This window comes from Microcaecilia unicolor, chromosome 4 (genome assembly GCF_901765095.1).
Source record: "Microcaecilia unicolor chromosome 4, aMicUni1.1, whole genome shotgun sequence".
NCBI lineage: Eukaryota > Metazoa > Chordata > Amphibia > Gymnophiona > Siphonopidae > Microcaecilia > Microcaecilia unicolor.
The window spans coordinates 20,527,775-20,544,307 of record NC_044034.1 but is presented as its reverse complement, the minus strand read 5'-3'; the positions used below and the strand labels follow the sequence as shown (position 1 = coordinate 20,544,307).

General features: G+C 47.9%; 1 protein-coding gene across 1 annotated transcript in view; it reads left to right on the top strand.

The window, feature by feature from the left end:
- LOC115468368 (dnaJ homolog subfamily B member 13-like) overlaps positions 1–16,533 on the top strand; it is a 49,577-nt gene that overhangs the window by 15,497 nt on the left and 17,547 nt on the right. Inside the window, exons 4-6 of the mRNA XM_030200015.1 lie at positions 6,344–6,501; positions 10,588–10,701; positions 11,955–12,068. Coding sequence (XP_030055875.1) covers positions 6,344–6,501; positions 10,588–10,701; positions 11,955–12,068 — 386 coding nt within the window. The remainder of the gene's footprint in view (positions 1–6,343; positions 6,502–10,587; positions 10,702–11,954; positions 12,069–16,533) is intronic.

Below are 16,533 nucleotides of genomic sequence, written 5' to 3'. Positions count from 1 at the left end.
CATTCCTCTACCTGATCCTGGGAGGTTCAACAGCAAGTGCTTTGGTGTGCATGCTACCCGTTGTCCCATAATTGTAGTCAAGTACTGGGCAATTTTCCCCCAAAATGCTTTAAGTTTCCTACACCTCCAAAATCCATGATAAAAAGTATTTTCTGCTCCCCCACACCTCCTACAAAGCGCCGATTGGGTCCCCCCGAGCCTCGCCAGTTGTGCTTGAGTCATATAAGCTCTATGAATGAATCGAAATGCGCATTCTCTATATTGTGCTCCACTTAACAATCTGGGAATCCTCTGCACTTCCTTAGTAATGTCCCATGTTACTAGGTTGATTCCAAGATCCTTTTCCCAACGTTCTCTTAGATGGGTCAGATCCTTTGGTGGCCTTCCTTCCCACAGGGCCCTATAAAGTCCTGAAATGGAGGGATTTGTGTCTGAAATTTTTTAAAAAAACTGCTTAATCTTAGCTCCTAATTTCTGTGAGAGTCTTTCTTTGCTCATAGATTTAACAAAGTGTTTTAATTGACAATAGGCATATGTGTCTCCCCATTGCAATTCTTCTGCCCTCACCAACTGTTCTAACGTCCGAATCTCCCCTGTTCCCCCAATAATATCCTCTAAGGTTATCAGTCCCCTCTCTTCCCAGCGGAGAAAAACTGCATTATCCCTGCCTGCCTCAAATAGTGGATTCCCCCTTATCGGTAGTAATTCTGTTCCTCCATCCCCTATGCCTAATCTTTTACTCATAAATTTCCATGCTTTCCTCAGAGGGCCCAGCAACAGGCTATGTCGGTACTCTACGGGTACTTGCATTCTCTCTATTTGTACCAAAGCCTGTGGACGCATTGGGGCGAAAAGGGCTTCTTCCAATTCGATAGGTGTATAATAGGTGGTCTCAAAAATCCAGTCTTTGACAAATCTTAACAGACACGCCATATTGTATTGCTCTAGATCCGGCAATCCCAGCCCTCCTTGTTGCCAACCCCCTACCATCCATTGGGACTTCATCTTTGCTTTCTTGTTAGCCCAACAAAATTTCACTACCATTCTATTAAACAATCGAAGGTCTTTACGTAATAGACAAATGGGAATTGTCTGCAAAACATAAAGCCACCTGGGGAGAATAATCATTCGAATTAAGCATATTCTCCCTATTAATGGCAGTTGTAATAATTTCCAACTCTCTAACTGCTGTTTAGTCGTGTTTAGTAAGGCGTGCACATTAGTTCCATAAAGGTCCTCAGTTTTGGGTGTCAACATAATTCCTAAATATCTGAATTTACCCTCTGCCCACCTGAGGGGAAAGTGTCCCTGTCCTAGCTCATTTTTGTTGATGTTCCTGCCCAATGCCTCTGATTTCTCCAGATTTAACTTGAACCCAGCATAATCACCAAACTCCTGAAATATTTCCAATAGCGCGTTCAGTGACTCCGCTGGGTTCGTAAGAATTACCAGCAGGTCGTCTGCAAACGCGCCCAATTTAAACTCCTGTTTATTGATCTTTACTCCTCTCACTGTCGGCATGGAGTAGATGTCTCTGATCAAAGGGTCCAGATACAGAGCAAACAACAGCGGTGAAAGTGGGCATCCCTGCCGGGTGCCTCTCTCTATCGCAAACTCTGCAGAAATACCCTCATTGACCATAATTCGTGCCGTGGGGTCTAGGTATAATGTTTTGATCGCTCTTTCAAACCACCCTGTAATCCCATAAGCTCTAAGGGTTTCAAACAAATATTCCCATTTAACCCGATCGAAAGCTTTCTCAGCGTCAAAACTGATCATTAATGTGGGTTCTACTCTCGTGCCCGTAAATTCCAATGCTGCTAATATTTTCCTTAAATTCTTGGAAATTGATCGTCCCTTTACAAACCCCACCTGACCCTCATGGACAATCTTTGGTAATACTCTGCCCAGGCGGTTGGCCAAAATTTTAGCAAACAACTTCAATTCACAATTCAACAGAGAGATTGGTCGATAAGATTCTGCCAAAACCACGTCCCTTTTAGGCTTTGGTATTAAAATAATTTGGGCTATATTTAGCTGCTTAGGTAACAAGCTTTTATCGACCCAGCTGTTAAAAACTTCCGCTATTGTTGGCTCTATCTCCTCGCCCAGCAGTTTATAACATTCCGTTCTCATACCATCTGGTCCCGGGGCTTTCCCCATTTGGCTGCTAGTAATTGCCCAATGTACTTCATCTACTGTAAATGGGGGTGTTCAAATCTGTCTGGTCTTTGTCTCTAAGTACTGGGTGATCCACTCCTTCTAGGTAAGCCTTGGTTGCTAGGCCCGAGTCTTCTTCTGCCTTATATAACTTCTGATAGAATTCATGGAAGATCTCCCTAATCTCCTTATCTGTATGACACAGTTTTCCAGCCTTATCTTTTAGCGCTGTAACTGTTCTTGAGGCTTGCTTCCGGGCTATCAATCTAGCTAACATCCTCCCACCCTTGCTACCATATTTGTATAATTGAAACCGAAAATAGTCCTGTGACTTCTTCTCCCTTTCGTGTATAAGGGAGTTCAAGCTCACCTGAGCCGCTATGAGGTCCGCTTTCAATTGTGGTGAGGGCGATTCCCCAAGTTTCTTCCTCAATGTCAGAATTTGTTTTTCTAAACTCAATATTTCTCTGTCCCTCGTCTTTTTGAACTGGCTTACAAAACTGATAATCTCTCCCCTTATCACGGCTTTCGCCGCCTCCCAGTACGTCCCTATGTCTACTACAGAATGTTCATTATGGCTTTTATAGTCTCTCCAAGTCTTCCGTAGATGTTCATGAAATCGTGTATTCTGCGCTAAATAGCTAGGAAATATCCATTGTCTATGTTTCGCACCCTGTCCCCCAAAATTCAAAGTTGCCCATACCTCTGCATGATCTGATATCGCATATGGGCCAATTTGTGTGTCTTGTATCTCTGTTATCAGGGTTCGAGACTCTAAGAGATAGTCAATCCGTGATTGCGTGTTGTGGGCTCTAGACAAATGTGTATAGTCCCTCTCCTGTGGGTGAAAGACCCTCCATATGTCCAAAAGATCCAGCAATGAACCTAAATTCGGGAGTCCCCTGGACTTCCACCCATGAGGCTCGGGGGTAGCCAGCGATTTATCCATTTGCGGGTCCCACACCATGTTAAAATCTCCTCCCAGGATCATTGGGATATCATCTTCTTTTGACAACAGATCAAATATATTCTTGTAAAATCTATTATCTAGTTGATTGGGCGCATAGATGCTGCCCAACAAAATTTTTCTCCTACCCAAGGTTACTTTGCAGAAGATGTGTCTGCCCTCAGGGTCTTTGGTAATGTCACTTATTTGTCCAGCTACTCCTTTCCTAATCAATATGACTACTCCCCCTTTCCTCCCTTTTGCTGGCGAACCAATGTAATCCCCCACCCACCATTTCTGTAATTTCATGTGCTCGATATCTGACAAATGTGTCTCCTGTAGTAGAGCTACATCCGCACCTATTCTCTGCAAGTAACGTAATATCTTGGATCTCTTCACTGGTGAACCTATGCCACCCACATTCCATGTTATAATTTTAGTCATTACCTGTATGTCTGTGGTCCTTATTACACTGTTGTAGTTCTTTATCTCCATGGGGGCGCCACCCCAGCACATGGCGTCCCCCATTTACTTTGTGATGCTGAGCAATGACCTTGATTATGGCCTGAGTAAAACCCTTCCCTCCCAAAAGACTCCTAAGATGCCCACATAGTTTCCCCTTCCCCAACCCCTCAACCCTCCCCCCCCAACCCCTGTCCTCCCCCTTCCTCTTCGTCCCTATTCTTAGGGAACTAGTCACATCTATGCCCCTCCCAGCATTCCGCTATAAACGTGGGTGATAAGGGAAAATTTATTTATTTATTTATTTTTCTCCCCTTGAAGATTCCATTTCACATTGTGTACCTCCCTCCTCCAAGTCCCTATATCAATTATGCCGTCCTCACCCCTAACATTAACCCTTTATATTATTTATTCTGTTCCATACATTAAACCTTCAACATAACTGCATACCATTAAACAGACTTTAACTTTAACATACCGTATTTAACAGTCTAATCTTCATAATTTATGCCTGCATTTTCCTTAATTAGAGTCATTCTGAAAAAACTATAAACCTTTTCCAACTTAGCGAAGCTCAGTCACAAATCAGCATCCAAAATCTGTAGTTGGCCAAGTCCTTCTCTCCCCATCATGTAGTTACGGCACTTAGCACCAACTTACATTTTTCGCTCAAGTTCACTGCGGTCAATCACGTCAGTGAAGAATATGTCTTAATCAGCTCCTTCCGCTCCGTCCTGCCATTCTCAGCAGCGATTTTTGCTGGCAAAGTCCACCGCCATTCAGGGCTCCTTTAAAACTGTTGTGTTTTTTTGGGGGGTAAATCACTAGCTCCGCTGGTATATTAGTGTTAGTTGTATATAGTTTTGCATAATCCTTAGCCGTGTTCCACAGCCTCCCCCCAGCAGACCAATGCCTTGGACTTTAGAGCTTATAATAAAATCCGTTGCCTTATTTGCAGAGCATACCCATTCCGGTCCACTCTCTTACTAAAGTCATTCATCGCCTGTATTTAATATTTGGCGAACATATTGCTGAGCCTCTGTTATCGTTTCACAAATCTTTGTGCCTGTCTGGTGAAATATTTTCAATTTGGCTGGATACATCAGCGCGAATTTAATTTTATGATTTACCAGTGTTGAGCATATCGGCGAGTAGGTTTTCCGTTGCGCCGCCACTGCCACTGAGTAATCTTGAAAGCAAAGAATCTTTTGATTTTTATAATGCAGTCCGTCTCCACTCCGAATCGCTTGCATAATCGCTGCTTTCTGGGCAAAATTGAGCACACGGCATATTACAACTCGTGGTCTGTTTTCGTTCTGGCGCTTAGGCCCAACCCGGTGTGCTCGCTCTATTGTCAATGGCCCCATGGCGGTAGGCAATTTCAGTTCTTTCACAAGCCAGTCTTCCAAGAAGGAACGTAGATCTCTGTCACTCAGTTCTTCGGTTATCCCCACAAAACGCAAGTTATTGCGACATGACCGGTTCTCCAAGTCTTCCAGTTTTTCGGCCTGTGTCTCGACCAACTTTAATAGCTTGGCATAGTTTTGTTCAATAGCTGATACCTGGTCTTCCAATGCTCCTGTTCTCTGTTGGAATCCTGCCACGTCTTGGGTAAGTTGGGACATGTTGTCTTTTATCCCCTCCAGCTTGTGTTCCAGCCCCTGTAATTTCCTGTCCAATATTCCTTCCAAAGCTGCAGTTACCTCTCCGACTATTTCAGCTGTCCATGCGGAGCTAACTGACGAGCCTGGGGGACTCGCTGGGGCCGCCATTTTGTCTTCCCCGATTCTGCCTCTGTCTCTATCTTTTCTCAAGTTTTTTGTCGCCATCGTCAACTCTAACCATCTACCGCCGCTTCCCAGCAGTGCAATAAAGTGTGATGTATGAAAACGGAATGTTTTCCTTTTGTTTTAAGGGTTTTAGCCCGGTTGAATGCGGGAGGAAGCACGGAGCGAAGTTTTTAGCGTCCGCTCTCGTGCATCGCGTCACGTGACCCCCTCCCCTCTCATATTTAATGGATACATCGAATCATTAGCAGATTTAATGTCAAACTTTGGTTGTAACCAGGGGCGTAGCCAGACTTCGGCGGGAGGGGGGCCAGAGCCCGAGGTGAGGGGGCACAATTTAGCCCCCCCGGCGCCGCCGACCCCCCCCCACCAACTTTGATGACCCCCATTCCCGCCGCCAACCCTCCCCCACTGTCGCCTTGGGCTACCTTTGCTGGCAGGGTCCCCAATCCCCGCCAGCTGAGGAGGTCCTCTTCTTCCGAAGGCTTCGTTCTGTTTCTGACATCCTGCACGCTGTACGTGCATGACATCAGACTCACAGAAACAGAATGAAGCCTTCGGAGGAAGAAGAGGACCTCCTTGGCTGGCGGGGATTGGGGACCACGCCAGCAAAGGTAGCCCATGGCGACGGCGGGGGAGGGTTGGCGGCGGGAGGGGGGGGTTGAGAGGGTCGTCAGCAGGGGGGTCCAGGGCCAAATCTATGGGGGCCCAGGCCCCCATGGCCCCACGTAGCTACACCCCTGGTTTGAATAAAGGATTTGTTTGGACTTTTGGTGTCAGCTTTCTGTTGTTTCTTCTCTACTGCTGCAAGACACCCCGTGCCTCTGTTTACCCAGGCTAAGAGTTAGGACATTTGTCATGCCTGGTACTGTAGACTTCTGCCGTTCCCTGTCTATTTTTAATGGTCATTCTTTTGATTGTATGTTACTGAATCTGAGGCTCAACCTCTGATGTGTAAGAAAACAGACACATGTTTTGTTCCTTGTAGATTTTTACAATGCGGACGGCTCAGACGTGATCACAGCATTTGGAGGCCTGCGTGGAAGAGGGGTGAAGAAGCAGGACCTCCCTATCGAGCGAGATCTCTATTTGTCACTGGAAGACTTATTCCACGGATGCACCAAAAAGATAAAAATTTCTCGTCGGGTAAGACCTCTTGTCAGGAAAGATCTCCTCAGCTGCATTTAAAGCTGTCTGACAACTGAGCTGAAAATCAACAGGCCACGTGAGCAAACTGACAGCAAGCAAAGCAGCTTTGTAGATCTGTCACTGATGGAAACAAAAAATCCATACTTTGGTTTCTCCCCAGAAAAGATGATCAAGAACAGGGCCGGCCCTAGGGTTTCTAGCGCCCTCCTGCAGTTTATTAGTCGGCGCCCCTACCCATCCAGAGGCGGGATCACTATGGCTCTGCCCCCATAGTAGACACACCCCTTTTACCAGCCATGGCATCATTGAAAATATTACACCAGTATAGAAGAAAAATAACTTAGCACACAGACCAGGAATTAGGAGAACAGACAGTCTTGCCAACTCTGAAAAACAATGTGTTATCAAAATTTCAGAATCTAACAAACAGATCTCTATTCAGACACTTGGCCTTGCAGTCACACATGTAGAACAGAGATAGCCCCTCTTCAAATTCTTCAAAAATTAACCTGAAATCCTAAGAAGTTAGACTCTGCATGCAGCACACTAGCCTTCCCATCGAGCACAGCTTAGGATCTAGCTAGGACAGACTTAATCAGCTCTAACTAACATATTCTACAATCTGAGTTGGACAGACTAACAGGAGTTACTGAAGTGGGAATGAGAGATAGGTGATGGTTAGGAATTGAAAGCAGGCATCTAGCCCTCCTGTCCTGTGAGTTGCCGTGTTGGGGATGGGGGTGGAAAAAGGTGGGTCAGGTACAGCACTAAACAGCAGTCTCTGACAAAACAAGGGTCCAGGCTGTGCTGTGCTGTCTCTGTCTGAGCCCTCTCTGGGCAGAGGACAGAGGTTAGCTGAGCTCCTACAAGTTATTTCAGAGCCAGATTCAGTTGGAGCAGTGACGTCCTCTGACAAACACAAGGAGGGTATTTCTCTGCTTGGGAGGGGGGAGGGGACGGGACAGAGAGCTGACAGCTTTGGAGCCAAACTGAGATGAGCAGCAGAGATTAGATACTCAGCAGAGCTTGATTGCTTGCAAAGTGACGCCCTTGAAGGCAGGCGCCCTCCTGCAGTGCTTACCCTGCTTACCGGGTTTGACCGGCCCTGATCAAGAACCAGGTCTAGCTGATACCCTGAGAGCCAGATATTAAAAGGATTTGTATGTTTAATAGCAATGCTAAACATTTAAGCATTTACTAAAGACACCATGGAGGTCAGTGTTCAGCCGGCGGCGGCGAGTGTTTCGCTAATTGCACGTTATTCCCGGATATTCAGTGCTGGGCCATGTCCGGGCTTTGACGTTGAATTATTCGGTTTATCCGGCGCTGGCTAACACTGGTTAAGTCGATATTCAGAACTTAACCGGCCATGGGTTGCCACATAAAGATTGGACTGTGTTTTATGCGGTTACCCTGGCTGGTTAAGTGCTCAGTATTGGCACTTAACCGGCTGAACGGTCCTTTTACTAATATTTGGTGTTCTTGAATATTGAATCTAATATTGGGTGTTCTTTGATCTGTGTTTGAAGTAGTGGCATAGCTATGGGGGGGCCATGGGGGCCCCCAGTTTGGATGGTGGGGGTCCCCAGCTCCCGCCAGCTGAAGCGTTTGTCCCTCGCTGGTCTTGCTGCATTGCCTACTCTTCTTTTCTCAGTCATGCCGTGCACACTCATTCACTCGTGCTCAGTTTCATTAAAAAGAGCGTGCACGGCGTGACTGAGAACAGGACAAGCAATGCGAGACCGGCGGGGGACCCCCGCCAGCCAAAGTGGCAGTGGCGGGAGGGGGTGCAGTAGCAGCGGGGTGAGGGTGGAGGAGGCGGGCCAAAATGTGTCCCCCCCCCCACTTTGGGGTCTGGTCCCCCCCCCACTTTGGGGTCTGGTCCCCCCCCCCCCCCATTGAGGTCTGGCTACGACCCTGGTTTGAAGTGCCTGGATTCATTTCCCACTGCTGATTTCCTGCTGTATACATAAGCAAGGTGCCTAGGCAGGGCTTTTTTTGAGGGGTTCTTGGGGGTACTGAGTACCGGCACCTTTTCCATTATCTGCTAAAATTGACCCCAAGCTTTAATGAAAGAGCTCAGGCTCTACACACCAGTTCTGCCTTGTCATAGATTCTGTGACTGGTTGCAGGGGGCTGGCTATTGTGGGATGAGTCCCTCAGTGATCACCCCACCCCTGAAGGGTGGCCTAGCATTTGAGTACCGGCACCTTTTTTGCTAGAAAAAACGCACTGTATATAGGACAGTGGGCTCCTAAGCGTTACTCTACATTGCGGTAAGCAAGTGTATAAATGCAAGGGGGAGTGCGAGCATGGGCAGGACATGAGTGGCACTCCCACTTGCACACATAATGTACAGAATACTGCAGGTTACATGCGTTCTTGCTGCATTTAAGCCGGAAAATGTTAGGTGCACTGCTGTGTTTCCTGCCCGCCCTCGGCATGCAGCCTCTAGCAGGGAAGCAGCCGCACCTTGAGAGTTGACACCTCTTGGAGCGAATGCCAGGCCCCGCTGCTGCTGGAGGGTGAGGAGTGCTGAAAGCCACAAATGAAGCAGCTGCGGCTCCCCCACCTGGGGAGGGCTTGAGGAGGGGAGGAGCTGAGGGCACCTGGCACAGGGTAAAGGTCAGACATGGAGGAGGAGGCTTGGCTGTCAGTGGAGCCGCAGGAGAGGTGAGATGCTCTGTCCCCGGCATAGAATCTTTGCCTCTTGGCGATTCCAGCTTAGGCAGCAAGAAGCCGGAAAAGGTAGGACTCCATTTTGCTTTGGGGGGGGGGATGAGAGAGACCTGAGATGAAATGTGTGGTGAGGGGGAAGGGAGACCTGAGATCCTGAGAGGAAATGTGTAAGGGTGAGACCTGTGGGGGCGATGAGACCTGTGTTGCGTAGGCGGCACTGTGAAAAATTACTTGGACACTAAGGGTGCCGTGACCCAAAAAAGGTTTGGGAACCACTGTTCCAGTCAAAGCAGTTTATTATATACAGGTGCTTAGGGGTCCTTTTACTAAGGTGCGCCGAAAAATGTCCTGCGCTGTTGTAGACGTGTATTGGATGCGTCAGCAGTCCGCTCCCCCCACGCCCTCAACTTGGCTACGCTAGCGCTTGACATCTCTGTAATACGGATTATTCTGTGTATTGCACCATGTTTTGCTCCTTAAGGGATCCATAACACAGGCTTCCACCTCCCTCCTCTCCATCCAGCCTTCATAACAAACCATCATTCAGAGCCCCTCGACTCTCTCCCTCCCATCCAGCTGTCATGAAGAGCCATTGTATGAAGCCTCTCACCTCCCTCCTCCCCATCCAGTGCTTATAACAATCCATTATTCAGAGCCCCTCACCTCTCTCCATCCTATCCAGCCCTCGTGAAGAACCATTACACAGAACCCCTCAGCTCTCTCCTCCCTGTCCAGCCCTTATAACGAACCATCATTCAGGGCCCTTCGACTCTCCCTGCCATCCAGCCCTCGTGAAGAACCATTACACAGAACCCCTTGGCTCTCTCCTCCCTGTCCAGCCCTTATAGCAAACCATCATTCAGAGCCCCTCGACTCTCTGCCTCCCATCCAGTTCTCATGAAGAGCCATTGCATGAAGCCTCTCACCTCCCTCCTCCCCATCCAGTGCTTATAATCATCCATTATTCAGAGCCCCTCACCTCTCTCCATCCTATCCAGCCCTCATGAAGAACCATTACACAGAACCCCTCGGCTCTCTCCTCCCTGTACAGCCCTTATAACGAACCATCATTCAGGGCCCTTCGACTCTCCCTGCCATCCAGCCCTCATGACCATCCATCATACAGTGCCTCTTACCTCCCTCCCGCCTGTCCAGCCATCACGAAGGAGCCATCATATAGAGCCCCTTGTTTGTCTGCTCCCCATTCAGCCCTCACAAAGAAGACATCGTACTCAACTTCTCATCTCCTGCCCATTCTATCCTCCTTATCCAGAGTGTAGATCGTGGTATGTTTGGTATCAAAGTTTTTCGCATGCCCGCATCCTTCCTGTTGGGTTTCATAGGTGAGAGTGAGTGAGTGTGCCTGGAAGTGGAGCGCACTGCTGATAAGGGTATCGCCCCTAGGTGATGAATGAAGATGGACACACGTCCAGCATAAGGGACAAAATCTTATCTATCGAAGTGCAACCTGGATGGAAACCAAGTACCAGAATCACCTTTCCAAAAGAAGGAGACCAGGTAAGCAGAAGACGGGTTTATTGCTGTTTGATTTATACATGCTTCTGCTTGTGTAGAGAGGTCTCAAGACAAAGTGGGATTGAGTAGGAAATAGGGGCGTAGCCAGACCGGCGAGAGGGGGGTCCAGAGCCCGAGGAGAGGGGGCACATTTTAGCCCCCTCCCCTGTCCCTTTCGACCCCCCCTCCTGCCGCCAACCCTCCCCCGCCACCACCGTCAGGTACCTTTGCTGGCGGGGGTCCCCAACCCCCGCCAGCCGAAGTCCCCTTCAGCGCCGGTCTCCGAGTCCGGCAAGTTTGCTGATCTGGATTCTGTTTCTGTGAGTCCTGACATCCTGCACGTTCCTACATGCAAGATGTCAGGACTCACAGAAACAGAATCCAGATCAGCAACACGCTGGAGACCGGCGCTGAAGAGGACTTTGGCTGGCGGGGGTTGGGGACCCCGCCAGCAAAGGTACCTGACGGCAGCGGCGGGGGGGATGGGGGGGGGGCGAATGTGGCGGGGGAAGGTCGGCGGTGGGGGGGGGGGGGAAAGCAGGGGGGCCAGGGCTAAATCTGCAGGGCCCATGCCCCCGTGGCCCCACTTAGCTACATCCCTGGTAGGAAATGGGGATTGAACTCTGTTAGGGAGGAGAGAGTAGCAGGCCCCACAGCTCTACGAGAGAGACGTGTGGAAGGAGAAAGAGAGAGCTTCCATGACACAGAGCAGCAACTGAAGCAATCTTCAACTTCCCTTTAAAGTGAGAAGATGGGGGAATAAGAGATAAAGAGGTGGTGAATGAAGGCAGGCTTGTTGGACTAATGACACAGAAAGCTTAGGGATTTTGCTGAAAACTGGGAGAAAAAATGTTGTCCTGTGCATAGATTATCTCCCTACAAAATCCAGATTGCCATGATAAGTATTGGTTTTTGTAGGGAGATAATCTATGCACAGGACAGCATTTTTTCTCCTAGTTTTCAGCAAAATCCCTAAGCTTTCTGGGTTATTATTCCAACAAGCTTTCTAGTGGATCTAATAAAAAATTGGGGTTTCACTTTTTCAGCTGCAGTACCGCCAGTGGCCAGCTGGTGGCAGGTCCATCTTTTTCTTTTTCTAGATGATACTGACACCTTGTTATCAGTTTAGGTATTGCAGCTTATAGAGGAAGCTGGGTAACACCAGCTGCCAAGAAGTCAATGTAGTGAGAATAAAAGCCCCCCCCGTAAGACTCATTCTACAGTTCCTTCCTTACTGGTCTTTTGTGTCTAACCAGGGGCCAAACATTATTCCAGCTGACATCATCTTCATTGTGAAAGAGAAGCCACACATGAGGTTTAAACGCCAAGGGGATGACCTGATATATGTAGCCAGTATCGCTCTGGGAAAGGTAAGAATTTTTTGGTATGGTATATCTTCTGGCTGTGCATCTTGTATACCCTTGGATGCAGACCTGCATGCGGGAGATTCACGCTTTGGCCAAAACGGGAAGTCCTCCCTCTGAGACAGAGAATCATTTTTTTCTCACACTTCCACCACCGCTCCTGCTTCTCCCAATGAGCAGGCAGTTGCGGTACTAGCATTAATAGCATAGCCCCAATGAATAATCAAAGTACACTGAAAGATTTTGTGGCAAAATAGGGATCAACGTGTCATTTGGGATGCCTTGCTTTTGTTCTGGGATCTGTGTGACTCTCTCCCCTCACAAGCTCTTAAGTTACCTCCAGGAGACCGCTCTGATCTCAACAATAGTCTGCTATCGTTGGAGTGGAGGAGTGGTTAGGGTGGTGGACTTTGGTCCTGGGGAACTGAGTTCGATTCCCACTTCAGGCACAGGCAGCTCCTTGTGACACTGGGCAAGTCACTTAACCCTCCATTGCCCCATGTAAGCCGCATTGAGCCTGCCATGAGTTGTGAAGCGCGGGGTACAAATGTAACAAAAATAAAATAGATACTATTGGAGATTCTACATGGAATGTTGCTACTACTGGAGATTCTACATGGAATGTTGCTACTATTGGAGATTCTGCATGGAATGTTGCTATTCCACTAGCAACATTCCATGTAGAAGTCTGCGCAGGCTTCTGTTTCTGTGAGTCTGACGTCCTGCACGTACGTGCAGGACGTCAGACTCACAGAAGCAGAAGCCTGCGCGGCCACATTGGTGATCTGCAAGGGCCGACTTCTACATGGAATGTTGCTAGTGGAATAGCAACATTCCATGTAGAATCTCAAATAGTAGCAACAGTGGAGGAGTGGCCTAGTGGTTAGGGTGGTGGACTTTGGTCCTGAGGAACTGAGCTCGATTCCCACTTCAGGCACAGGCAGCTCCTTGTGACTCTGGGCAAGTCACTTAACCCTCCATCGCCTGCCATGAGTGGGAAAGTGTGGGGTACAAATGTAACAAAAAAAACCAAAAAAAAAATATATTCCTGGCAGCTGGGAAGCAGTCCTTTATGTCACTCAGGACCAAAGGGGTTAAACTAGTCTTATTTCTTGAAGATTTAACAACTGTTTGTATGCCGTGATTCACCCAAGGAGGTGCACAGCAGGTATAGCTGGGCATAGTCAGCTTTACATTGTAGTAACTGAAAATGGAGGTATTTTTCTGCCCTTTCCCAAGGATTTTATAATATTATTTGTAATATTACATTTTATGTGCATTTCAGGATTAAGCAATATTACTGGTGAGAAATCCAGTGTCTTGTGGGTTAGGCGTAGCTCAAGGAAGACCTAGCCCAGAATTTTCCAGAAGGCGTACAGTCAACCAGAGCTGCATCGTAACCCTGTCTCACTCCTTCATGGGCAGACTGTTACCGGAACCTTCTTGGGCGCAGGCTAATTAAAGTCAATCTTGAAGATTTATTTCCTAATAAACTGTTCAGTCACAGGCAGGCCCGGGGCTAACAAAGTACTCAGAGGTGCCAGTATTTGTCCGTAGGTGCATTTCTAGGAACGCTGAACATCTCAGAGTCCCTGGAAACCGTCAGGGATGAACTTCTAGGGTAGGTACTTGCCCAGAGGCAGGTGGGAGCACAGTTGGTAGATGGGAAGTTGCCAGCGTGGACGAGCAGTACTTGGCAGGATCCTCAGTCGCATGAATGCACAGGCAGATTAAGTGCATTTCCTCAGCAGCAAACACTATAGACTCAATTCTGTAAATGGTGGCACCCCCCCCCCCCCCGAAAAAAAATGCACTCTAAGGGGGAGATTCTATATATGGGCGCCTGGAAAATCCACGCGGAAATCTTTTTCGCCTAAGCGTATTCTATAAGATTTAGGCACGGTATATAGAATACGCTTAGTTGATACCCCTGCACCTAAAACTACACGCATCCGTTTACACCAACAAAAACGTGGCATAAATCCCTGCGTGTGGATTTACACGGACTGGGCCATATTTTATAACCATGCGCGTAAAATTGGGAACGCCTACGAAATGCACATTTGCCCATAACCACGCCCCTTTTTGGATGCGCATTAGAATTTAGGCGCAGTGAGTTACAGCATATGTTTAGCGAATTATTCGCGTACATTCTAATTATTGCCAATTAGTGCTCATTATTGCTTGTTAAGTGCTGTTAACAGCACTGATTGGCTTGTTAAGCCCATTAAGTTACACGCGTTGATCTGGAATACGCTTAGATTTAGGCGCGGGACGCTAGGCGTGATATATAGAATCCTGCGGTAAGCACTGTTCTATGAATGGTGCTCTGAGTCGGGTACTGTTTATAGAATAGCACTTAGTGGTGGGATCTGCACCCAATTTTGGGCATGAGAATATACAACTACTGAAAATGCCCTTCATCTATTCATTTACTCTGAGCGAACAGGGGACGCTACTGGAAGTCCTGTTTAAATAATGACTTCGTATTTACTGCACAGGAAGTAACAGGGCCTGCGATAAATATTGCATTAATGCATAACCTGCCTTTGTGAATAAGTTTCTTCATGATCAGACTTCAGCCGGCTACCATAGGCGCAGTTAGGTCCAGATTGAGTCAGAAATCCGGAGAAGCCAGTCTCTGCTCCAGTGGCGTAGCCAGACCTGACATTTTGGCTGGGCCCAGAGCTAATATGGGTGGGCCTATATATATATATATATATATATATATACATACTCCTCATTGCCCTAGGCAGTGAAATGTCTATCCCACCAGACCAGAGTAGTCAAAACGCTGGCTGCAGGGCAAAAAAGGTATACTTTAATCATTAAATATATACATTTTTTGCCCTAGGCAGTGAAGTGCTTACCCCACCCAGAAATTTCCCAACAATAAATTTTAATACTGCCCAGGCCCCAGCTAGCTTAATTAAAAACAAATGTTAAAAATTATGATGTAAAAAGTTTAAAACAAAACGTATTTAAAAATTTATTACCTGTAGTGCTGGGCTGGGCTTAGTGGGCTGGCAGGCTGCTTGGCAGTAAACTTGCACCACCGACAGTTCGAATGTAATTTTATATCACACTCACTATCTCGAGACGGACGGAGCAGATCGAGAACGAGGCTGTGCGTGCTGCCGTACACAGCCGCTGGATACCGCGTAGGATGGAACAACATCATCACTCTGTCATCTGAGTCATCAGCAGCACGCAGACGCACGGGGTTAGAGGTCTGCACCTGCATGCTGTGCATGCCTTCTGCCTCAAGCCTGAAAAGGTAGGTGGGCTAGCTGGATCAGCTGAGCGGGCGCCGCTACGCTACGGCTACGAGAAGGCTGCTGTAGTTTGTGCGCTTTTCAGCTGTGTTTGTTTGGGTGGGCGGGCCTGAGCAGACATTGGATGGGCCTGGGCCCACCCAGGCCCACCCGTAGCTACGCCCCTGCTCTGCTCCCCATAGAAGTCTCGCTGTTCTCTCCCGCACTGCCCTGCTGGTTCCACTTGATGCCTGATGCAGCGATTGTTGGTATGCCGGTATTACTGTGTTCCGTGCTCGGCACACACTCAGTTCATATAGTTGATCCCGAATGCAATGACTGGCTGGTAAAGGCGGGGCAGAAAGTGGGGGTTGCTAGATCCTGTAGAAGTCAACAAGGTTTGGGATCAGGGCTGACCTATGGGTAGAGTGAATGGTTGCTCAGGGCTGCTAGGAGGCAAACTGTCCTGCTGAAAAAGAACTGGTGGGGATTCTCAAGTCAATGTATGCACAGAAGAACACTAATCTTTGCACACTCGAAAGCACACAGGAAACAGCAAAGATGACTCAAAAAAAAGTCTCTTGACAATGCTAAGGATAAGGAGACGTTTGTTCGTTAATCAAGATCAACACATTTGAGCTTTGTACGGTACAATTCGGTGGTTCCTTCTCTTTCTCTCCAAGCAAAGTGTTTCGCATAGCGCTTCTACCATACCAGTTTACACACTGGTTTGCATCTTTCATAAGAAATATTGTCCTTTCCATCAAGACATCTTTGAGAGCTTGTACCAGGGGCGTAGCCAGACAACAGATTTTGGGTGGGCCTAGGCAAGAATTGGGTGGGCACCAAGTGTTCTCCGCCCCCTCCCCCCCCCAAAAAAAATCTCAGCTGGTGGGAAAACGCTTCTTTCCACCTTGGCAGCAGGAATGCACTGAAAACCGAGCATGCACAGGTGCCGGTGTCGTGGAGAGTAACGTTTTTGTTACCATCAGGGGGAAATCTTCAGCTGGCGGAGTTTGGGATTCCCACCAGTTACCACTAAACACGTGCTACTGTTGGGTGGGCCTAAGCCATAAATGGGTGGGCCAGCCCACCTGTGGCTACGCCACTGGCTTGTACAGACTCCTGAGGCAGGCCAGTTGGCCAAAACATGGCCATGTCGAGTCTACACAGTTGTACAATAAAAGTTGGACACACTTAGCATTGTCAAGAGACTT